Here is a 25,070-nt window from a genome sequence, read left to right as displayed (position 1 = left end):
CCAACAGCATAAAGCACTAAGCCCACAGTTCTTTCCCTGCGTGACCTGGCTCAAACGTTTTATTTGCTTCTTCATCTAAAGGTATAGATAACAGAATTTGCTTTAAATGATTGTGTCATTAAATGACCAAAGTGTTAAAAATAATACTCTATATTTGGTAAATTGGTGTGTAATACACACACATGAATACTGTGTAAGAACCACAGCCTTTAAGAATAATGTAATACATATTGCATAAATTAATAAAAATGGACTGTATCTTAAAAGGAATGTATTTATAAGTAAACCTATTAGTACAGCATGCACATAAATATGAATAGAAAAGTGCTTATGGGCCGCACACTAGCTAGAAAGAGAAAGAATACAATTAATTTCTTTTTTTTTAGAGAAGTCACCAAATGGAAAATTAAATGTGTGTTTTGTTTCTGGGCAAGGAGACTTGTAGTCCTAGACAATTCACATGATGAACTCCAGGACCACTGCTGTCTGGGCCCCACACAGGGCACCACTGGGTACTCTGAGTTGTGGGCAGAGACTCAGCCTTCACCTTCTTTCTCATATCATGACAGCATGTTAAAAGAACTTTTCTAATGCAGTAAATCAACTACTGAAGATACAGGGGAAGGGGATAAAGCTGCTCATCCTTAACATCCATATCCAGTGCCAGATGGATTCCCCCTCCTTTTAACCTAGACAGTTTCACAGTTGGAAATGCCCGAAGAGAAAACCTGGGTCTAATTTGTATGTGGGTAGTTGAGGATGACCATGGCAATGGAGAGACTGAACTAGTGGGCTCAATCAATATTCCGGAGGGGAATAAATGTAGTTTTCATCATGCTGACCACAGTTCACGAAATGATGAACTGCCTACAGTAGACAGTACAAGGAAAACATAGTAGGTGTTGAGGTTTATAATCTATCCATCTGCAGATGTAATTAAACATATGCTTCCTGGAGCTGCTGTCCATGGGTGGTAGGGGATGTACGTGTGCATAGAGAGCCCACAGGCATGTCCCACCTCAGCAGACTCACAGCAGAAGGAAAAGGCAGGAGAAATTATGGTATGATTTCCCACCACTAAGGATTTGCTGGGCAGTGGTGACACAAGCCTTTAAACCCAGCACTTGGGAGGCAGAGTGAGGTAGATCTCTGTGAGTTCAAGTCCAGCATGATCTACAAAGTGAGATCCAGGACAGCTAAGGCTACACAGAGAAACCTTGTCTCTAAAAACCATTAAAAAAAAAAGAACCACTAAAGTGTAGTGGTGGCCCTCATGTACTAGAGCATGAGAGAAAACAGGAAGCAGAGAAAGTTTGAGAGAGAAGGAAAAGGAAGTGGGATGATGGGGCAAGAGCAGTAATCCACAAGCAGAGCTCTTACTTGACAACCCTCTCACAAGGAGCGGATTGCGGTGCGGTGCAGTTTTGTGCAGGGGAAATAGAATGCTCTGAATGTTCTCGCCATCATCTATGGGTGTGCCCAAGTCCCAGGAAAAGGGACCTATAGCCTTCAGCTGCTTACCTCCAGGTTTGGGTGTGCCTGTGTGGGAGAGACCCCCGTTGGGCTGAGTACTGTCTCCAGTGGCAAACTCTAGGCTCATTCGTGGTTTGGGCTGATATTCTCTTCTTGGCTGAGATGAAGCTTGTCTTATTCTGTATCACAAAGAAAAGAGGTGATGGAGAATTATATAGCCAGCTAAAAAGTGAATAGAAAGGCAATAAAATCCAGGAGCTGCTTGGCTCACTTAGAAGTCTGCTATGACCTAGTGGAAACTGTGCTAAGAACCCTTGGTCTCTCATGTGCATGCAATGTGTTCTTGGAGAAGTATCTCTTTCATCCTGTCCTCACTGTCATCATTCTTCCTCGCAAGCTCAAGTTAGGGGCCAGGAACATAAAAGTGCACAAGATAGAGTTGTTGCCCCAAAGAAGCTTATGCTGTATGGGGAGAGCAGGTGCCACTGACCACGACAGACAGCAGTGTTGACACACAGGTTTCCACAAAGAGCTCAGAGTACCTGGGCAGAGGTCAGAGGTGTGGAGGGCTCACTTATCCATAACGAAGTTGAAAAATGGTTTAAGGAAGGCAATCACAGGTCTACAGGAGAACATGAGAAGGTATGGAGGTAGGGTAGGAGGAAGGTCATGGGCAGATGAGAATGAGCAGACAGAGATCAGAGTGGGGTTGGAATAAAGAAGACAGGAGAAAGGAGGGCGAGCCAGTGGACTCTGCCCATCACTAAATCTTTTCCAGATTTAGATATTTAATAAGGCAAGTATATTTTATTTTAAGGTGGGGAAGACTAGGGGGTATGACTACTTTAGAATTATACTGATTTCAAACATGTTTGAGATAAAAAAAAAAAAGAAAACATTCCCTTTATTTTCAACAGATGTGAGAGGCTATGTGTTGCTGTACTGTTCTGATGTGTTGGTTTTAAGCCTTCCCATTATAGAAGCTTCAGTGTTACACACACTTCCACAAGGGTGCATTGAAGATTTATACAAAAAAGCACAAATTGAGGAAGGAAGATTGTAAGGAGAGGAAGACCAGCTAGAGCAAAACAATGTGAGACAGGTGACATTTCCAGGATGCAACATGTGGCCAAGCCGTCACTGGACATCCTGCCACGAGCATCCAGGAAGATGCAGCATGTGGCCAAGCCGTCACTGGACATCCTGCTACTGAGCACCCAGGAAGATGCAGCATGCGGCCAAGCCGTCACTGGACATCCTGCCATGAGCACCCAGGAAGAGGCAGCATGTGGCCAAGCTGTCACTAGATGCAGCATGTGACCAAGCCATCACTGGACATCCTGCCACGAGCATCCAGGAGGGTTTACTGTAGCCATGATCTTAAAAATAAAGACTGCTTTGTAATTCTTTGATATATTTATTTAGCAAAGACAACCCTCCTTTATCTAGCTAAATAAAGCAAGAATAGTAATATCCCTGGTTAATAATATGGTCACCTGGCTAAATAACACATAATTAATAAGGACCCGCCTTACAATGATTCAGTTCAACATTCTTTTGATGTAATTGTGATGCAAAAGGGATTCCTAAGCTATAGAAACCACACTCCAGATTCTGATATTTTCTTAGGCTAGGAACATGGTCCCAGTGGCACCACAAATCCTACTCAACCATGGAATCACAGCTTAGACCACTGACAGTCTTCAGTGTACTCAGTACACTAAGATACATTGTTCTAGAGGTGATGGGTATTATATCCCTTTCCTTTATGAGAATATAATTCTATCTGATGTTCGTCAAGGCACACCTTGTTATAGTACAGGGTCATAGTACATGTTCATTCAGGCTATACCTCACAAAAAAAGAGCCCTGTTCAGATAGAAAACTACTACAGCTTATCATGAGGCAGATTTAAGGAGACTGGCCAGGCACATGGAAGCAGTCCTTTCTGAAAGTGGACAGCTGTGTTATCATTCAAGCAAAAACAAGAATAAAAAGACACAGGCTTCCAAACAGGTTAGGCTTGACTGTGTGCCCCATCTGCACCACTGTGTGAGACTCTTGGTCATTATATTACCTCCAAGCCTCACAGTGTTGCTCATCTGTTAGGTCCACAGAGCTCTTTCAAATTGTTCATATGTATGGTAGCCATTATAGAATATTACTCAGTAAATCACAGCCACCACCATCAACAGAATACTGGTGTACCATCCATGGCAACAAATCTACAATTTATACATTTGTATCTCATAAACACAGGATTAGAGTCAGAAGAAAGTAAGACAAGGCACAATGCAAAATAAAATCAAGCAGTTGGTCCACAATGTGCCTGTGTTGGATCAGCTGGGGTGGGAGCAGAAGCTCGTCTCCAAATGCATTCTTTTATTTCAATTTCTTTGCACATCATTTTCTAGCAGGCAAGAAACCCGGGGAAATTGTAACTTACCTTTCCTCCAGTCTGACAGTGACTTGCTGCAGGATCTGCACTGCTTGTTTGTGGTATTCCAGCTGGGCTTGCACAAGTGCAGAGAGCTGGCTCACCTGTTCAATCTGTAGAGGGATGGAGAGACCGTGCTTCAGTTACCAGGTTGCTGTCTTAAGGCAGCGTACAATATGCCGCACAGCCATTGGGGATGCCAATGACTATACAGCCTGCCATGATCACACACATGGTTCTTCAAGTTCTAAGTTGGTTTAGGATATGAAAGCATCCTTATGTTTAGGACCCTGCCTGCAGTACCTAAGGAGAAGCAACGAGTATCCTTGAGAAGGTCTCATTGCTTTCATTAAACAGGTTGGTGCTTAACTCTAAACTTTCTGCAGAGGATGTAGCTGCTTTGATTGAGGTCTTATAGAAGAAAGAATCAGTGACGAGAGGGCTCTTCACTTCTTGCCTGCAACAGCCAACATGAAATCCAAGCAACATTTTACATTCTAATAACTGCTGGTAATGAAAAAGAGGAAAATTGATTCCTCACTTCAGGTCCCATGGGATGGAATAAATCTTTTGACCTCTTAGCTAATTATCGAATGTTCTAGCCAGCCATACTTTTGGGTTCTTATGCTATGAACTAGCTGAGGAGTAGCCTCCAAGTCAAGAAGGGAAATGAACATGGTCCTATGAGTTTGAGGGTGTAGGAGGAGGCCCCAGGGTACAAGGACACACACTGATTCAAATTTCCTACAGTATTGTACTTGAGTGGTTAGGACCAAAGTCATCTGTAGACAAACCCACACTGTCTCTGGATGATGAGGACTACATATGTTCAACATGCCTTCCCTGCCTCTTAGGAGGTAAGCCAATTAGGCAATGTGGTGGCTAATTCTGGATGACAAGACAGCTAATTTAAAGGATTCTCAAAAAGCTAGCAAGCTAGCAAAGCATGATCTCAAAAAACTAGCAAAGGCAAGTCTGAGGATATGCTCCCAGACTAGATTTGCATTTGAAGCAGAGGACTGAAGGAGGATGAGCTGTGCATATCCAACATGGTAGACATTGTCCAGTCCATTGAGGGTCCAAATAAAGCAAATTGGAAAAGAGAGAGAGAGAGAGAGAGAGAGAGAGAGAGAGAGAGAGAGAGAGAGAGAGATTGATTGATTGATTGATTGATTGATTCAGTCTCCTCTCTCCTGGGGTCAGAGATTCAGCTTCTCTTGCCTTTGTGGACATCAGAGCTGCCAGCTCTTCATCCTTGAGATCTGTTCTCCACCTCTGTTAGGTTCTCTAGCCTCTGGCCACAGAATGAATTAGCCCATCACTACCACTCACTCTTAGGCCTTTAGAAATGGTCTGAGCCTTGCTTCCAACTGTGTTGGTTCCCCAGCTTTCAGGAGGTATATATGGGACATCTATGCCTCAATCATCTCCCTAATAGGTAATTTCTGTTTCCTACCTGGTCTCCAGCTAATTATACTCCATCTACATCACCTGTATCTACAGTTTTCTCTGAAGACCCCTTGCCAATGCAAGTGATAAGTATATAAAATCCTGCAAACACCTCAGCCGAATTGAAGGGTTGGAAGGTGGATATGAACCACGACAGGAAAGCTGGCTTTTCAGATCTCTAAATGTGTGAAATAAGAACAAAAGGACTGTTAAGGTGGCTTTACAGCTGAAAGAACTCAGCAGAGTTTAATGTCCAAAGTCATGAGCGATAATTTAGTATTCTGGAGATGCATAAATGATTATAAAACATCCCAACCATGCCCTGAACTATGCTAATCATCAACTTCATTTTGTATATCTTTTCCAATGAAAATGTCAACCTCATTTCTACACCTTGGCTATCTTATAATTTTGGATACAAAATTCTGCATATACTTTAGTTGTCATTTTTAACTGCAGGTCAATATGCTCTATATTTACACTGCAGTTTGTAAGATGCTGGATTTATACTTGGGTTATCACAGGCATGTTTTATCTCTGAACCACTGGTAATACTTTAAAATCCACTAATATACAAAGTTCTGGTGAAATCAAACCACAAGGATGAAGAAGGAACTCAGCATTTCTATGTCTACTTCATGACCAATCATTCAAAGGAAGCAGTCATGTATGTGTTTTGATCATGTAGTGTAAGCAGAGAGTAGCATGTTACATGACATATCTTTCAACACACCAGTTCTGTGCCTACGTGATAAGACCAAATGAAAACCCAGAGGACAGCAGCTTACATCCATCTCCAAGAGATTGAACATGCTCGACTCAGCGATTTCTTTAGATTCATCGAATTTCTCCAGCGCTTGGCGAAGTTCTTCGTCTGGAATCTTCCCTTGTCGTTTCTTCTTATAATCAAAGTCCAAGCGCCGGCCTTCCAACTTTTTCAGGTGATGCTGAAAAAGTCAAGGGCAAGAATATGCTTCAAAGGGGCATATTATGGAAAAGGCCTGCTTGCACTTCATTTCTCTTACATTCCTAGTAGCTTCCAAACTAAGCCTGGCTGTATTTGAAGCTGCATGTCACCAGACAGATAAAGACACATGCATCAGCAAAGGTAATGTTTCAAAGGGCTCACTGTGCAGTGCCGCCTTCACAATGCAGAATGAGAAATCAATCGTGGGAAGATTTCATTTGGCATTTTCAAGCCAAAGCCAAGTTAAACTACGCCTCTCCCTCCAAATGACAAGAAGGGAGTATGAGTATGCATCCCTGCACACTCCACCTCAGGAAAAGGTATGTACAAGAGCCCCCAAGTCACCTTCCTCAAGAGAAATGGAAGCTCAGAAGAAGCAGAGGAAAGTCCCTTTCTCTGAGGTAAAGTAGGAGAAATTAAATTCTCCTTTTTAGACTAATCTAGCTTACCAGAACCACCTAATGTGTCTATTAAGAATACAGATCCCTGACTACCTGAGTCAGAATATCCAGGGCTGAGCCTAATCCACATCTCAACAGGTGCCCCATTTCTCAGAGGCAGCTTTTAGCGGGCAGATGACTTAGCTTTAAACTAGGCCAAGTTTTCCATGGACCAATGATACAACTCAGTCACAAATGCAAACTACAAGGGACCCTGGAAGAGGTTTCCTCAAATGCCCTCCCCGAAACCTATTTCAATCCCTCACTACATCGTCTGCAATAAGGTTCTCAACCTCTCTAGGGACTAGGTTAACGAGGGTTGTTTTTTTTTCCTTATAGATCAATAGTATTTTTTTTCTTAATAGCCATAATATTCCATGACTAATAGGGAAGAGAAAAGAATGATTTTCCACTGTTCCTTAGTGTGTATGGATGAGGGGGGAAGAAGATGGTAACACAGTCAGGAGTAATAAAGGACTGGGAAGATGGGGGCTCTATAGCCTTCGCTCTGGACACATCTCCTACCCTCAGCTCATGCTCTTATCCTAACTACATGTGTTTTCTTCAGGCAGGAGTATTCCTAAAAAGCATTTGAACTCACAGTCAGTCAGAGGCAAAGCCAGTTGAATTTATCAGAAATAGCTCAACTGTTCTGTATGTTTTAGAAAGTGGTTAGTTCTTCTTGATTCCAACAACAACCATGAAAATATAAAAGTGTGAGCCGGGCGGTGGTGGTGCATGCCTTTAATCCCAGCACTCGGGGTTGGGGATTTAGCTCAGTGGTAGAGTGCTTGCCTAGCAAGCACAAGGCCCTGGGTTCGATCCTCAGCTCCAAAAAAAAAAAAAAACCAAAATCCCAGCACTTGGGAGGCAGAAGGCAGGCAGATCTTAGTGAGTTCGAGGCCAGCCTGGTCTACCAAGCGGGATCCAGGAAAGGCGCAAAGTTACACAGAGAAACTGTTTCGGGAGGCGGGGGGGGGGGGGGGGGGGGGGGGGGGGGGGGGGAGTGCGTATAAGAGTGATATAGTAACTACTTACTTAAGTTAACACAAAGTGCAATTAATATTTCGGGGTCACATCAGCCTAGCCCATTATTCATATAAACAAATGTTCAAATTCCCAGATAAAGGACATCTTTCTGTAGAAAAAAATGGTGTCGACTATTTAACAAGGAAGTTCAACGCACAGTAATGGACTCAAGGGCAGCAGAGCTGCGGTTGTGACAAGATGGAAGGGCCTTTGGTTTCTGGTTCCTTTTGTCTTGTGGGGCCCCTGAGAACTCACATGCCCATTACTGTGTAACCCAGTAAGGGCCGACTGAACAAATGACAATTTGCATGTCTATGGGAAGACTAATTGCACAGACCTGAATCTCCCTTAGATCTTTGTCATGGAGATTCTGAAGGGGGTCGATGAAGTTCTGCTTCACTTCCATGTCCAAAGAGTCCTTCACCTCTGAGAGCTCCCTCATGGCTTCCCCTACCTCACCAAGAGCTGGACCTGAGAGGGAAAAGGAAGATATTACACCATGTGGAACAAAGAGGAGGTGGCTTTGCCATGGCAGCCTTCAAGGTGGCAATGTTTTCTCTGTCCTATGAAGAGCACAGAGACAGAGAGGGAGCCCATGGTGCTCCCAAGACAATAACAGCTTTTCTATTTACCACAGACCATTTTGAAAACTAGGTTTCACGGCCCTTCATGAGGAAGAATATCCCTCCTTAGCAAGGATGTAACACTTTACTCTGAGAAGTATTTTGGAAGGCTCTCTGTCCTCTGTAATAAGTACTAGTTCTCAGTAATATGAGATCAGTTGCAGCTCAATGCTTTTAGCAGAAGCAGATACCAAGAGTGGAGAACTAGGGTTCAGAAAGATCCCATGTCAACAGGGGGTTGAGGCAGAAGGTGTTTAGAGTCCCTAGAGCCAGAGGAGACGGGAGATGGAATAAATGATATTTTGCCTGGGGCAGTGGAATCAGGGAGCACATACAAATGAGCAGCGGATTAATCAGAGAAAGTCCAGGTGGCAGGGTGGCAAATCATGCTGACTGTGACTGCTCACTCTGTCTCTATACCCAGCTCGTGCCAGATACACCCAGTAAAGTGCCAAGGCATCTGGGGGTGTCTGCCAAAACAGTTGTCAAGGCTGGGGTCCCATTAAAGAAAAAGGACAAAGCCCTTAGACAAATAACTTTATGTATTAGCAATCCTAAGATTACATTTTAGCCCCCATGTATAATATCTACAACTGAGAATTAAAATATAAAAAAGCTGACCAATGATCTCTAGAGTTGCTTTTTACCAGAATTGTAACCTCCATGGAGAGCTACAGTGTGACAAAGGCTTTTTACCAAAGTTGCAATCATCGCCCAGCTCCCTGCCGAACTTGAGCATGGCCTCTGCCAACAGTGCTTCCGCCTGAGGATAGCCTGGCCCCTTCTCCTGGCCTCGGATTTTTGACATGGTGTTGATCATGCTGAGCTTAGCTCTGGAAGCTAAAGACAAAGAGAGAACAAACAGCCTTTAGAAGCAAACAACACTACATAATAGGAACCAAGTCTCAAATCAGCCTACATATCCTCTCAGCTCCTAAAGCTGCACCTTCACTGGGTATTTTTGCATACACTATGCAGACAACCAAAGATGCATCAATTCTAATCTTTCCCTTAAAATCCAAGTAGAATTGCACAGCAAGGCAAAACACAGGTCTTGATGTGGCAGCTCCATCAGCTAGGATGCTGTCCCCACATCTTGCAATCCTTCTCACTTCAGTGACTCTGGGGACTTGGCAGACTGGAAGACAGCAGTCTGATACCTGGGCTATATAATCATCTCCAAGTTCTATTCGAGTTTCACACCATAGCTCTAGGAGTCTGTGGATTAAGATAAGGAATGGTGGTGAACTTCAGAAGTGTAGACCTTGGCTGTTTCCCTTACAACATGTACAAAATAAAACAATTTTCAAAGTCACAACTATGAATAAAATACTACATTCGTTAAGATTTCTAATTACGTCTCTTAAACATTTCAGCTGAAGATTGGTTTTGTTTCTCAAAGATTACATCTCCATTCCTTTTCTATTTTTGGTTTTACAGGACAGCGTCTAGAAAGTAATCCCAGTTTTAGGGGAGGGAGTAATTTAGTAATGTATTATTGAAGTCTATGATTTGACTAAGTGTCTCACTCATTATCAGAGTTGATTACACATTAACTTAGGGCTGAGCCCATAATAATAGCTGCACGGAAACCTCCAAGAAAATCACAGTTGAAAGTAAAAGTACTTCTAACATATGATCTTAAACAATCAGCTGAAACGGGCTTTTATTTAAACTTCAGGCTTCCAAGACAGAGTGGAAACGAGAAAAGTTATCCATAGTCACAAAGTTTATAATGAACAGAAGGCAAAGTCTGTTATAAGAGCAATTAGAGTGGAGTCCTTTTATTAAATGCCAGGATGGGAGACTACAGTGAGCCACAGAAACAAGGCCCACAGGGTGGGGCAGTGCAAAGGAAAATGTCCATAGGAAGAAAGCAACACTGAGCTTTGAACCATACAGTATGCAGCAGCAAGTGGCACTAATACCACATGCAAAGCCGGTGGTGACCACAAAAACCACGAAATTTTCCTTTTATTCACCTCAAGCATGTGTAGAATAGTATATAACACATGTTAAATCGGAGGAAGCCAACGGGCTTCATAATCAGCCAAAGCTGAGATCCAGGACAGAGCTCCTGCTGCACAGCTCTCATGGAACAGAGTCAGTCTCATGGAAGTGAGCCACTGGTGAGTGCTAGGTCAATGCTGGGACCAGATGCCAGACTGCAGAACACAGAGAAGGAGCTGCAACAGCATACACAGAAGGGAAAGAGCAAACCCCAGAAAATAAGGACAGGGGAACAGAAGTAGAGACAGGAGGTAGACACCAGAGAACCACAGTAGTAACATCCTAAGTGGCTGCCACACCCCTTCAGTCATGCCTTGTCCATGATGAACACCTTTTATGGACATTGGTTATTGATTTATGACTACGTTTTGGGTTTATAAAGATCTGCTTTCATAAATAATGTTAAACAGTTTGATATATCGTGGCTGACTTTCAAAACTTTTTTGAATGTTGTTAAATTAGATGTAGCCTTTAGTATTTTACCAAGTACTTAAGAAATCTTGATACATTCTACATCTCCAGGAAAAGGAAGAAAGCTGTACAATTTTATTCCTTCAAATACTCTGAAAACTTATACATCCACATGTTTGAAGAGACTGTCTTTTATATTAATCTACGGACTCATTGCAGTCTTAAGAATCTCGGATTGATAAAACGGCTGTATCCTTGAAAAATATCACCAGATTGCTAAACTACCATGCTATTAAGGAACTGTAGGAGCCCAACTTCAGACAGGAAAAGATGGGCTACACATCATAGGAGAAAAGAGACACTAGAAAAAATGGAGCAATTAATTGAAATTTATTACAGAAAATAACCTATAAGGGTTATCAATGAAATAAAAAGGTCCAATGGTGAAATTTTCAAATGACACCATCAAGGTTGCAATTCTTTTTCTTCCCCAAGCTAACTAAAGAGGCATTCCACTAAAGGAAAGTATAAATCAAGAATGGGGATAGGAAAGAAATGTTGAAGGGGGTACTGCTCCCCACGCTCCCCCATGGGATCTAACAAACAATATGACAAAACACACTGAGAAACTCATAGGGACTGACACAATAATGGGAGGGCAGGCAAGGAGCAGATCATTTTCATCTTAAATGGGAGTCGGCAAGAAGACAGCTAAAACTGGAAAAAGGAAGCAGGCTCAATGCAGGACTGTTAATTCATGACTGGAAGTAAAAACCAACCAACCAACCAACCAACCAACCAACCAACCAACCAGTCAAGAGTCTTTAAAATGTTGCTTTTCAGGAGCAGAAATCAGCGGAAGGGATTTAAACCCTGGGGGCAGCTGGAGTTTTTTATTTTGTTTTGTTTCTTGTTTTTTGGTTTTTGTTTTTTTTTTTTTTTTTTTAATTCAGTACTTTGTAATTTTAAATAACATATCCATAAATTATTACTCTTATAAAAAAGAAATTAATTAAAACTACTTCCCAGCCTCCAACCTCATTCCCCAAGAGAATAGTTCAGCCATTTTCTAGTAGTTATGGAGGATAAATAGAGCTCTAACAAGGCTAGCCATGTCTAACCTTCAGGGCCTTCCAACCGAAAAGTGTGACTATAATGTGTTCATTTTTTGGTAAACTATGTTAATTCTACCGATCCATGAGCATGGGTGATCTTTCCATCTTCTGATATCTTCTTCAATTTCTTTCTTCAAAGACTTAAAATTCTTGTCATACACGTCTTTCACTTGTTTGGATAGAGTTACCCCAAGATATTTTATATTATTTGTGACTATTATAAAGGATGTTGTTTCTCTGATTTCTTTCTCAGCCCATTTATCATTTGTGTATAGGAAGGATACTGAAGGTGTTTATCAGCTGTAGGAGTTCCCTGGCAGAATTTTTGGGGTCACTTATGTATATATTATATCATCTGCAAATAGCAAAAGTTTAACTCCTTCCTTTCCAATTTGTATCCTTTGATCTCCTTTTGCTGTCAAGCTCTAGCTAAAACTTTGAGGACTAAATTGAATAGATATGAAGAGAGTGGACAGCCTTGTCTTGTTCCTGGTTTTAACAGAATCACTTTGAGTTTCCATTTAATTTGATATTGGCTGTTGGCTTGCTGTAAATTGCCTTTATTATGTTTAAGTATGTTCCTTGTATTCCTGATCTCTCCAGTACCTTTATCATGAATGAGTGTTGGATTTTGTCAAAGGTTTTTTCAGCATCTAATGAGATTATCATGTTCCCCCCCCCCCCCCCCGGTTTGTTTATATGGTGGATTACATGAACAGATTTTCTTATGCCGAATCATCCATCCCTGTATCCCTGGGATGAAGCCTACTTGATCATGGTGGATGACCTTTTTGATCTGTTCTTGTATTCCATTTGCCAGTATTTTATTGAGTATTTTTGCATCAATGTTCATGAGGGAGATTGGTCTGTAATTCTCTTTCTTTGTTGGATCTTTATGTGGTTTGTGTATCAGGGTAACTTTAGTCTGTTTGTGAGGCCCCTAACAGTGGGATCAGGAACTGTCCCTGGAGCATGAGCTGACCTTTTAGAACCTATTCCTTATGCAAGCAGCCTTGATGCAAGGGGTTGGGGGTGGGGATGGAGCTTGGACCTGCCTCAATGTGATATGACATGCTTTGTTGACTCCCATGGGAGGTCTGCCCCTTTCTGAATGGAGGGCGAGTGGATGGGGAGGATTGATGGGAGGTAGGGGGGAGAAACTGGATGAGAGGAGACAGGGGAAACTGTGGTTGGTATGTAAAATAAATGAAGAAAAAATTAATAATAAAAAAAGAAAAGTTAATTGACTTGCCAGCGAGGGAGGTAGGAAGGATTGCCTGGAGGCATCCTGGGTCTTAAATATCAGTTTGAGCCAGTACATTTGTTTAAATATCTCTCTAGAGAGAACACTCAAGAACTGTTGGCGCCCTGGGTGGTGGTGGCACATGCCTTTAATCCCAGCACTTGGGAGGCAGAGCCAGGCAGATCTCTGTGAGTTCAAGGCCAGTGAGTTCCAGAAAAGGTACAGAAAGGTACAGAGCTACACAGAGAAACCCTGTCTCAAAAAACCAAAAAAAAAAAAAAAAAAAAAAAAAAAAAAACCCAAAAAAAAAGAACTGTTGGAGCAACCATGGACAGAACTGTCATATGTGTTGCCATAAAACTGTTGACATTTACAGCATTATCAGAGAAGAAAGAGTAACAGATTAAACATTAAAAAAATAAAATGTGTCCACTGGCTTAAAAGGCAATTGGCCACGGAAAGAAAAGTTAAGGAAGATTGACATGTAAAATGGGATCAGAAAACAACATCAAAGGAAAAGACTTGGTGGATCTGTGTGAGGCGATTATCTGGGTAAACTGCAAAATCATAACAACAAAAGCTTGGCTCAACCCCCAAAACGGCCCCTGCTGCTGTGCCCCCAGCACAGGGGACAACTTTCCTAACTCAAGATCTCTCTACCTTTTAAGGAACACAAAAGGGAGAGTCTGGATTGTTACCAACTCCCAGGGTGAGCTCTCTACAGCCTGTAGCCTCCTGCTGAGCTTTCTAATTCTGGGCACAGCTGAAGGAAACCCCAGGCTTGGCTCTGGGTGAGCAACGCAGCACCAGGCTGGCTCTGCCCACAGTTCTCTGGTGAAAAGCAGTGTCACTGCTGAGCCATCATCCTAATGCTGCGTGTCTACCGAAGCAGAAACAAGCGGAGAATGCTTGACAGTCACACTTCCATAGTCTTAAATTTGTATTTCTTAAGCCAAACAAGGCAACAGGAAGTCAAATCATTATCAGGTGTTGCCTTCTTTCATGGGAAGTAGTGTATCAGCTTTGAGCTCTTTCAGACATAGATCAAAGCCAGGTTGTATATCTTTCTAGCTATGTATCCCAAAGAGGATCTCTTTCAGAAAGTTGTTGTCAATATTCAGTGATAAACAGCAAACAGTCTATGCACACGTCAGAAGCCTGCATTAGATGGCAGAGCTCTTCCTTTTCCTCTCCTCCCCATCCAGGCTCTTCTGACTTGGGAGTGTTGCCATGCTCTCAGGACACACCACGGTCTTGCAGGAAACTATTACTTCATAGAGTCCTTTTCCCTGCACATCTCCACGTGCCAAGTGAGGACTGGTCCAAAGCAAGGGTTTGCAGGATTTGAGAGGCAAAGACAAAGTGACCCTGATACCAGGAAAGCAGTCATTGGATGGAGGGGTGAGAGGCAGGGACAAAGGCGTCTTCTTCCCACTGTGGCTTAAACCATTTCACTGAAAAGTTTTAAAAGTCCCTGGGACTGCTCCATTCAGAGAACGCTTTCCTTTTCAAGTGCACCCTAGCTTCCCCCTGTGCTTGGAAATGGAGCAGGAGAAAGAGAGACTCCACTCCCTGCAGGGCTTGGTCTGATGGGCAGCTGGCTGGAGATCAGGAGCACAGTGGGTGGCCTGGCTGGCATTTCCCTCATGCACATTAGGGTCTACAGTTGCCAGGCCTCACAGTCCTTAGAACTTCCTTCCTAAGCACAGTAGGATAGAATCCCACCCTCTTCCTGCTCAGTCCACAAGGCAATCAGCCACTCTACACTTCCCCAGGAAGCACCATTTTTGAGCCATGCTACAAAAACCGGGCAATCTCTGTGAATCCAGAAACAAACCCTCATTTCCTCCAACGAAGAAGAGAGTCCTGAAGCTGAATTATGAGTCCTAGATAAACAGAACACAAATGAATTTAAAGGGGTAGCTCAATAGTTGGACAAACAAGGGCAGTTGTTCTTAATCTGTGATCCCATGACAAACTTCTAGCTCCAAAAATATTTACATTATGATTCATAAACAGTAGCAAAATTACAGTTATGAAGTGGGAACAAAAATAATTTTATGGTTGAAAGTCTCCACAAAATGAGCAACTGTATCAAAGGGTCGCATGATTAGGAAGGTTGAGAATCACTTCTCTAGAGGCTGAAGCCTGCAGGCTGGGTGAGTTGGAGGCCAGCTGACAACACAGAAATCTAGGGCAGCCTGGGTACAGAGCAACACCCTATCTCTGCCTACAAACTTAATCAGTCAATCAGTCATGACAGAGGTCACACTGGAAAGATTTACGTATCTCATGCACAATAACATTTGGAATTTCACTGCGTAAGGCAACTGTGCTAGTGAGGTCTACTCTTAAGAAGCTTATCATCTGCACAGTCAGACAGCCCCCTCACTGACATGAGGCAGGAAGTGGTCCACACTGTAGGGTGTTTATACCCAAGAGAAGAGCACACCTCCCCACCAAGAACAACAAGGCTGGGAGGCTTGTGAAGCAAGTGGTACCTGAGCTGGGTTTCTGGGAAATGAACTTAAAAGGCAGAGTGAGAAAATCCATTCTGAGGATCTGCAGCAATGGGCTAAGCCTGTGAAACAGATGCCCCAGGAACTCAGGGTGAGCAAACAGAACTCTCAGGGGCTGTTCTGGGGGAAGGGCAGATTTGCATACGAATATGGCAATATTTGCTACATCTGAACACAGTTCTACAACTCCACTTCTTTGTATATTCCCTCAGGCATGTGTCAGTGGACAACACAGATGTACACAGATAAACTAGTCAGTTTTGCTGAAGAACCAATGCATAAAACAATTTGGAGTTTTCTCCAAAAAATTTAAAATGGAACTTCTGTACAACACAGCTGTTTCACTCCTGCACATATACTCAAAGAACTCCACATCTCACTACAGAGATACATGCACCCCATGCTTTTTGCTGTTCTATTCACTATAGCTAGAAAATGGAAACAACCTAGTTGTCCATCAACAGATGAATGGAAAATGAAAACCCAGTACAGATACAAAATAGAATACACTTTAGCTCTAAAGAAAAATGAAATCACAAAACTTTTAGGAAAAGGGATGTACTTAGAATGTATAATACAAATTGAGGTCACCCAATCTTAGGGGGGTGGGAAGCATGTTGTCTCTGATACATGGATCTTAGCCTATAATGCATACATGTATATAACTACAGACATGTATGTGGGAGTATAGTAGAACATTTAGGAAGGAGAATTAAGAGAAAAATGTCTACAAGTGAGTTCACATATATAGTGTACTCTGTCTAGGCCTTCTGAACGCTTCCTCAATGGACAACACACTCTCAATGCAAAAGTGGTAAGTGTCCACCTGGGACTCCATGGGGGCCTGTTCCCTACCAGAAGACTCAATTTAAATTTTTTTTCCACAGAATATTCCTATAGGATGTAGTTTGTTATAAGCACTACTAAACTTAGTTCATTTTATTCTTAAAATAGCTATTAATTTATAGAATATGAAGACTGTTAGTAGTATGGTATTTCACAAATACCATAATTGTGAAAACTCTGAGAATACTTTGGAATAAGTGATAGAAAATTACATGTCCACACAGTTGGGATTGCCCGGCGGACTGCCTAACTATTTCCGGTTCAGAATAGCCATCTCCAGGTCAGACATCTCGCAAGACCGGGACTCTGTGGCTTTACGTGGTTGTGTAAAGCGCGCATGCAGCCATGTAATCTACGTGCATGCATGCGTGGAGTACCCACAGGAGTTCCTGTACGCATGCGCGGCCCAACCTTTAAAAAGCCGGTGACATCTTGCATGAGCCCCCCTTATCTCCTCACCCACGTGTGTTTCACACAGGCCTGTCACCTCTATCCTCTTTAATAAAACTCTTCTGTGGTCTTGTTGTGTTCAGGACATGTTCCTCGCGAGGTAAAAGCGCCATTAAAAACTAACAATAAGGATATATTGTCCTTGACTCTCAAAGAGCAGCATACTGGGAACTAACACACTTTTTAAAATAAAAAAATAAATAAATAACAAAATATTTAGAAGTTGTAGCCAGGTTTATGCTTGTTCTCAAGATTGACTTCCTTTCATCTACTGTGATACCAACTAAAAATATATTGACAAAGCACCTGCCACAGCAAGGGCGAAGAGCACTTGCCCTTGGCTCATGTTTAAGCTTATAAGAGATACTCTAGGGCAGAGCAGGTGGCCATCATTTCCTGAGACACATCTTCATGTGCTGATTGTTAGGAGAAACACAATAGACTTAGCCATCTACTAGAGAAGAAGGAGGATGTGGAACAAGTTTTCTAGGAGTTTCCATAGCTTGTAGGGACTTGTTTCTTCTCCAGCTCTACCTCAGAAAAGCCAGGTGTCATTGCCCAAGATGGGAGAGATCTGGACTACAGACACGGAAAGATCTTTAAAGTATCTTTTAAAAGCTGACTATCAGCAACACTTTTCATCCTGTGGCTATTATTTAGAAGTAGCTACTACCCACAGTTCACACACAGCATCTTATTAATCCTTGTGATGGCCCATCAGACAAGTTTTCTTTATCTTACAGAGAAGTATGATGGTCTCATGAGGACGTCACCTTTAAGGAACTGGCAGCAATCCATCAGGAGTGTTTCTACAAAACTCAAGAAGGAGAAGTGCTGCACAATTCATGCTGTGAGAATCCAGAATCCAGACAAACACCAGAATGCTACAGATCACTGTTCCTCATGAAATCTAATGTAAACATTATCAACAAAATTCTTGCAGGCCCAGACCAGCAGCTATCCAAAGAATTATACACCAGGACCAAATGGAATCTACTCCTAGAGCACAAACCTTTTCTGTCTCCTGTGGAATATCCATCTTCAAAAAGGCATAGAATCTTACATATGCTATACCATGAAAGCTATCATAAGCAAAATGACCTAGTAACAAACAAGAAGAAGCTACATGAGTCTAGTCACATGGGATATTACGAGTACATGAAGTTACAGCACCAGAATATAGAAAGACAGTTGTCAGAGAATTGGGAGCTATTATTCAATAGGAATATTTTCATTTTCACACATGGAAAGGATTATGGGGGTTTTGGGGGTAGACCACAGTGATGACCACACTGAAATATATTTGAAATGTATGCCTCAATTTAGTTAAGATGATGAATTTTAAGTCATCTGCATTCTACCACCACAAAAATCTTTAATTTTGAATTGATATTATTTAGAGCTTTATTCGTTTTCATTGTCATGTGTATGAGCATTTCACATGTACTAAGTCTATGAACCACATGTTTGCTTGGTACCCTTGGCTGCTGGAAGAGGGCAACAGATCTCCTGAACTGGAGTTACCGTTGTGAGCCGCCACTCGGTTGTTGAAAACTGGACTTACAGCAGTTTGCCCTCTTAACCTCTGAGCCATCTCTCCAGCCCCTTAATTTTGAATTCTTTTAATTAAATTTGTAAAGTCTAGTACAAGGATTACCATGGAAACCTGAGTATAAATCTGCAAATCACACATCTGGGTTTCATAGTTTCGATCAAATATATGTAATGAATAGGAGGTTTGGACATAGTTCATGATGGCCATATACATCAAGTCTACGGCAGAACTGCAGCACACCTGACTCTGAACTTCCACCCTCTGATGCTCCTGGAACTGTAAGGTGCCCCTCTCTGTCCGCACACTAACGATGACTGAACAACCCCAAAGACACAGACAACAAGGAAGGCTTAGGCAAAGCCCCTGGGCTGTAGGCAGCTACTTTAGTGCTTAAATACTGGGAAGAACTGAGGAAAAGAGAAGAAGTTCCGCTTGCATCTTGTATAAGCAGGCGACTGACTAAAGTACTGGAACATGCTACTTTCAACCCAAATAACTGTATTTATGTAACACCACTCTCTGAGGTGGCAGTGCTCTTCTAGGCCCTGAGTGGGAAGCAGCAGGGCGGTATTTTAAGACACTGTGCCATGGTACACTCAGCAGCTGTAAGAACTCGTGACACGGACAGCAAATATTTCCCACCTCAGGATGGGATGCTGCAAGGAGCCAATAAAGATCTCACAGCATGCCCTGGGAAAGCAAGCAATTGCACCCCAAGAGCATGAAATGGTTTGTACAATTTGAAAATTACACAACCAACACTTGACTACCATTAGGAGGAGTCTTTGCTTCTTCTGTGGATTTTTAGAGGAAAAGGTAGCAGTTGGTTCTATGAGACTGGTGGGAAAGGTCTGAGACTGACTTTCCTCAGCCCCTGCCTCAGGACAGGTGGGGTTATGCACCTGAGATGTTCTCTGGATAAACTGCAGGGTCCTGCGGAGGGAAGCTGAGCAACAGGTCGTGAACACCTAAGAAGTGACAGGCATGCTGCTAAGTATCTTTCACAACTATGTTTCCAAACACAGAAAAATCTGCAACCTTAGCATAGGATGGACTGTCTTTTATCTTGTCAGTGTTAAAGATGCTTCATCATAAGCTAAAAACAGTAACAGGTGCTCCCAATCTATGTTTCTGTATAACCAATAGTAGTGAATGGTCCAACAGCCCACAAGTGATGATTGGGAAACTCCATGCAGGACACACTTACTATATCAACATTTCTGTAACAGAGAGAATTCCCAAACTTGTCTACATTGATGAAGTTTGTTATCTAGGTCAGCTGGGGTCCGTTAGATAGCAGAAAGGATGACTAGACTATTAGAAACCTATTAACTCTCAATCTTTTTCCTGAAGATTTTTTAAAATTACGAAAACCCTCTAGTCTTTTCAATAAATATAATATACTGTCCATCTCCAGACATGTTTCTTTCTTTATTATATTTATTCTCAAAAGACCTATCCCCCTGAAATTCAACATTTCCTCATAATTGTATAAGGGAATCTATCTGTTATATGTTGTGAATCACTTCTCAGTGTCAAGATTTAGAAAAGTAAAATCTCTGTCTATGAGTAAATACACATCTCTTACTCATTAAGTGAAGGCTTGATGTTATATATTCCCTCGTACATATATGTGGAGATACAGAGGACAAAGATGTCCTGGGATTGATTCTAAGGGCCCTGGAAGATACATGATGACAAAGAACCAGGTCCTCCTGCCCAACAGAAATAATGTGTTGTCCAACCAAGCATTTGGTTAAATGGATGCCAAATGACAGATAATTAATGTTCCACTACCAACGAATACCTGATTATCAGGGTGTGTATTCATCTTTGGAAGGAGATACTAAACTAACAGCCCGTGGGAAGAAATACAATTTTAATATAAAATTATCCCAGGGTCTAATGAAATATTTAAAAATTAATGCAGCATGCTTTTAATTCCACAGGTAATATTCCATAAGTAAGAAATGAAATTATTCAAACTCTCAACAGAAATCCAATACCCCCAATTTCATACCTTGGATTTCAAGCCTGCTGCATAAACAGCACACATGCTTCAGAGAACACTCCTCTGAGGAACAGCAAGTGCCTGCTATGCATAATAATTCCCATGTGTGAACTGCTTCCTCCCCTGAGTAGCTTGGAAATTTATATTGTATTATAACATTCGGGTCAGAGCAATTGCTCCATAAAAACTGAACAAGTCTCTGGCACAGATAATATGGCAAGCCTAGAAAGACCTCATGCTGTAATCTGGCCACAGCTATCCACTAGATAGAAGACAGGAAACCTCCAATGTATCATTAAGAAGTGAGTTTTTAGGAGATTAAGATAATTAAAGCTGCCTTGATGGGAATCTAATTGTTCATTTCTTTATTCAAAGTAAAGAAAACCCTGCAATACACAAACCAGGGAGCTATCTATCAAATCTTTATCAAACTTGTTTTGGCCACACATATTCTAGAATTGATATTTACATAAGGAGAATATGCATGTCAGACAGGCTGTGTGAATCTGAGGGGCTGATAATCCAAGGAAAATGAAGACTTCTTCCTTCTGTCCTTTGTGGAGAAGCTGTAATACACCAGCCAGCCATGCTTCATAACCCACGTCGCTGTTGCCAAGAGCCAACTGGCTGCCTGTGCCAGGGATGAGCCCAGAGAATGCAGCAGGGGTGATATGGGTGCAGGACCCGAAAGAGTTGTCAGCTTGGCAGGATGGAGGGGATGGGCAGTGCTGCCAGGCAGGGAGACCTTATAAGCCAGTTTAATCCTAAAAGCATGAAAAACAATTCAAGGTTTTATGTAACATAATATGATCAGATTTGCCATTTTAAAATGCCACACTGGAGGAGGTCAGGGACGAAGATGGACCTTTATAAGGCATGCACACAAATTCCTAAAATCAAATAAAATCTCCTTCATAACTTTTTTGATAAGAACTGAGTTTAAAGAATATAAATGTTTTGAGAGTTTCGAACTATAAGATGTAAAACCAGTGCCTAAGGTGGCACTCTAACAGGGTACTCTTTAAATACCCTAAAAGTGTAACTTCCCACAATTCCATTGTCCTATCTATAAGAATCTGTTCCTTGGCCCCAATCAGGATTGTTGCCTAACTCAAGCCAGATCTCACACATTCAGTACCAATATTCAGCCTCCAGACTGGTTAATCCAGCTTTAGTTCCCATGAGGCAGAGTAGGGAACAGATGTAGACAAGTTTGGGGATTCGCCCTGTCCTGCTATGCCAAAGCACTAAGTACCTCTGGGTACTGGCTAAACTACTGTTTCTCCTTCCCAAGGACAACCAGCCAGTTTTGAATAACCAGCATAATGACAACCGGCCACCTTCTAGGAGCCCCATGTGATCCCTGTTTCCAGGACAAGAAGTTCAGAGAAAGCAAACCCTATCTGTCATAAATTATCAATATGAATTGTTTAACTTATATAGGATTGTTATATGGAATTTTGTTTGGTTCTAAATTCTTTGGTGTGGCATTTATTTGCATTTTTATGTGACCTACCCATAAATAACCACTTTTCTTGAGAAAATGTGAATTTGCCTGATAATGGCCTTAAGTATTTTTTCTAGGTGGCATTTGTCCATTCAATTCTCAGGGTCATAAAATAATTACAATGACAAGTAATCAACACATTTAGTACTCTATTAGGATGTGTTATTTCTAAACATTTCTATTTGCGTCAATTACCTCTTTTGATCTATCATCAAAACAACAAAAAAATCTCAATCCCACAATCCATTTCTTTTCTGAATTTCCATGGCACATACACTAAAAGCAAAGGACTTCCTGTGCCCAAATGAAGTACAGCGTCCTTCTCAGAGGCAACATCATACATGAATGGCCATGGGCTTGGGAGCCAATTAGACCTGGGTTCCCATCCTGGATTTATGTACCCTAGGTATGTAACCTGGTGTGGGGGTTTGAATAAGAATGGACCCTGCAGGCTCACAGATTTGGCTGTTCTCTATTACCAGGAAGTAGAACTGCTTGAGAAAAACTAGAAGGATTCAGAGATGTGGATTTGTTGAAGTAGGGGTGGTCTTATTGGAGGAAGTGTGTCATTAGAGGTGGGCCTTGACGTTTCAAAAGCCCAAGCCAGACCTAGTCTCCTCTCTCTCTCTCTCTCTCTCTCTCTCTCTCTCTCTCTCTCTCTCTCTCTCTCTCTCTCTCTCTCTCTCTGCTGTCTCCAGATCAAGACGTAAGCACTCAGCTACCACTCTAATGCCATGCCTGTCTGCCTCCTGCCATGATGACCATGGACTAACCATCTAAAACTATAAGCAAGCTCCCAATTAAATGCTATCTTTTATAAGAGTTGCCTTGGTCTACTTCAGACTTGTATCTTCAGAGCAATAGAACAGTAACTAAGATACCTGGTCATTTCTTAAATGCCTTGGCCCAGTCTTTGTTTTGTTTTTCTGGGGGAAAACAAGCCTACCTAGCAATATCACTTTCTAGTACTACTATTTCAATTTGCCACAAAACCAACTGGCTTCTAACAGTGGGATTTATTCTCTCACAGCAGGATGCCAGAGATCTCAACTCAAACTGTTGAGAGGGTTGGCTCCCTGGGGAAGCTTTATGGGAGACCCTTGCCCCTTCTGCATGGTGTGGCTCCTGCACTCTCTGGCTTGGGACAGCACAATTCCAATGTCTGTCTATTCTTCACTTGGTCATGTTCCTGTGTCTCCCAATGTCTTCTTCATTTCTGTTTAGGAAACTAGTACTTGGTTCAGGGCCCACACCTAAATTTAGTGTGAATTCATTTGAAAATGCCTCCAAAAACAATATTTCCAAGTCCAAGTTCATATTCACAATATGAACTCTGGGTAGACATGAATTTGTGTGAAGATAATGTTCAACTCAACATATCTACCTGCGACATAACATAATTTCATTAAAATTAGTAAAAATAATTAGTGATGGGTTTTTACTGAGAATCTGCATGATGATGATGATGATGATGATGTGTGTGTGTGTGCATGTGTGTATATATCTATAATATATGTGTATTGTAGGTAGGGTTTCTATTGTGAAGAGACACCATGACCATGGCAACTCTTGTAAAAGAAAACATTTAATTGGAGTGGCTTGCTTACAGTTCAGAGATTTAGTCCGTTATAGTCATGGCAGGAAGCATGGTGGCATGCAGGCAGACATGGTGCTGGAGCTGAGAGTCCTTACATCTTGATCTAAAGGCAACAGGAAGTGAACTGAGACACTGGACAGTATCTTGAGCATATATGAGACCTCAAAGCCCACCTCCCCAGTGACATACTTCCTCCAACAAGACCATACCTACTCCAACAAAGTCACACCTCCTAATAGTACCACTCCCTTTGGGGGCCATTTTATTTCAAACCACCACAATGTGTATGATTTGTATGTTCTTTGTGAACATACATGTTCTTAGGTAGGTATCAGTCCATGTTTTTTATCTTGTTTGAGATTTGAGACAGTATTTCTCTTATTTGCTTCTTCATATAACGGCAAGGTAGCCCTCCAGTTTCTTGGGATTTCTCTGTCTCTGCTCCCCAACTCCGGATAAGAGCATGCTGCGGTTCTAAGAATATGATACTGCATCTGGACTTATGTGTGTTCAGGCAATTCTAAACCAGGTTATAAGGTTGCATGGCCATTACTTAATCACTGAGCCATCTCACCAGCCCCACAATATACTTTTAATACATTTACACTATGAATTGATTGCATTTTATTTTTATATTAGGAAAATCGCTGAAAAAGAAAAAGTTATTAAAGATACCAATGAAGTGTATAAAGAACAGACCCTATAACATGTATTTTATGAGATTAGAAGATAAACGAAATACATGAATTTCTAGACAAACATGACTTACCAAAGTTAAGTCAAGATGATCTAAATAATTTCAACATACCTAGTTGTATAACAAGCAAGAGGAATTAAAAAAAATATACAGCTAAAAAAGTTCTAGACCTAGATGGATACAATGGTGAATTTAACCAGACTTTCAAAAGAAAACTACCACAATGCTTTTCAAATTATTCCATAAGACAGAAAAAGAAGCAATACTATCTATCTATATATCTATCTTTATTTATTTTTTACAAAGTGAGTATAAAGTCAATATTTTCCTGATACTTTAACTAGATAAACATACATACATACATACATACATACATACATACATACATACACACACACACATACACAGGGTGGGATGGGAGGAATAAATGTAATATTTGAAAACTAATAACTGAATTCCAGAACACACAAAAATATCATTAACTGTCATAAATTCAACATATAATAAATCAAGAAATGTAATACATTATATAAACAGACTTAAGGATAGAAATCACAGGATCATCTCAATAGATGCAGAAAAGGCTTTTGACAAGATCCAATATTCCTTCATGATAAAGTTACAAAGACAATGGGAACAGAGGGCCATATCTGTATACAATAAAGGCAATATATAACAAAACTATAGCCAA

The 25,070-nt window shown here is 41.5% G+C and overlaps 1 protein-coding gene across 1 annotated transcript in view; it reads right to left on the bottom strand.

The window, feature by feature from the left end:
* Positions 1 to 25,070, bottom strand: part of Sh3gl2 (SH3 domain containing GRB2 like 2, endophilin A1) — a 178,840-nt gene that overhangs the window by 1,317 nt on the left and 152,453 nt on the right. The window contains exons 4-8 of the mRNA XM_036180076.1: positions 9,115 to 9,258; positions 8,133 to 8,266; positions 6,148 to 6,306; positions 3,920 to 4,023; positions 1,522 to 1,652 (exon numbers count right to left, since the gene is read on the bottom strand). Coding sequence (XP_036035969.1) covers positions 1,522 to 1,652; positions 3,920 to 4,023; positions 6,148 to 6,306; positions 8,133 to 8,266; positions 9,115 to 9,258 — 672 coding nt within the window. The remainder of the gene's footprint in view (positions 1 to 1,521; positions 1,653 to 3,919; positions 4,024 to 6,147; positions 6,307 to 8,132; positions 8,267 to 9,114; positions 9,259 to 25,070) is intronic.

The sequence above is a fragment of the Onychomys torridus genome, chromosome 2 (assembly GCF_903995425.1).
Source record: "Onychomys torridus chromosome 2, mOncTor1.1, whole genome shotgun sequence".
Lineage (NCBI taxonomy): Eukaryota > Metazoa > Chordata > Mammalia > Rodentia > Cricetidae > Onychomys > Onychomys torridus.
This window is presented reverse-complemented; position numbering and strand designations above follow the sequence as displayed.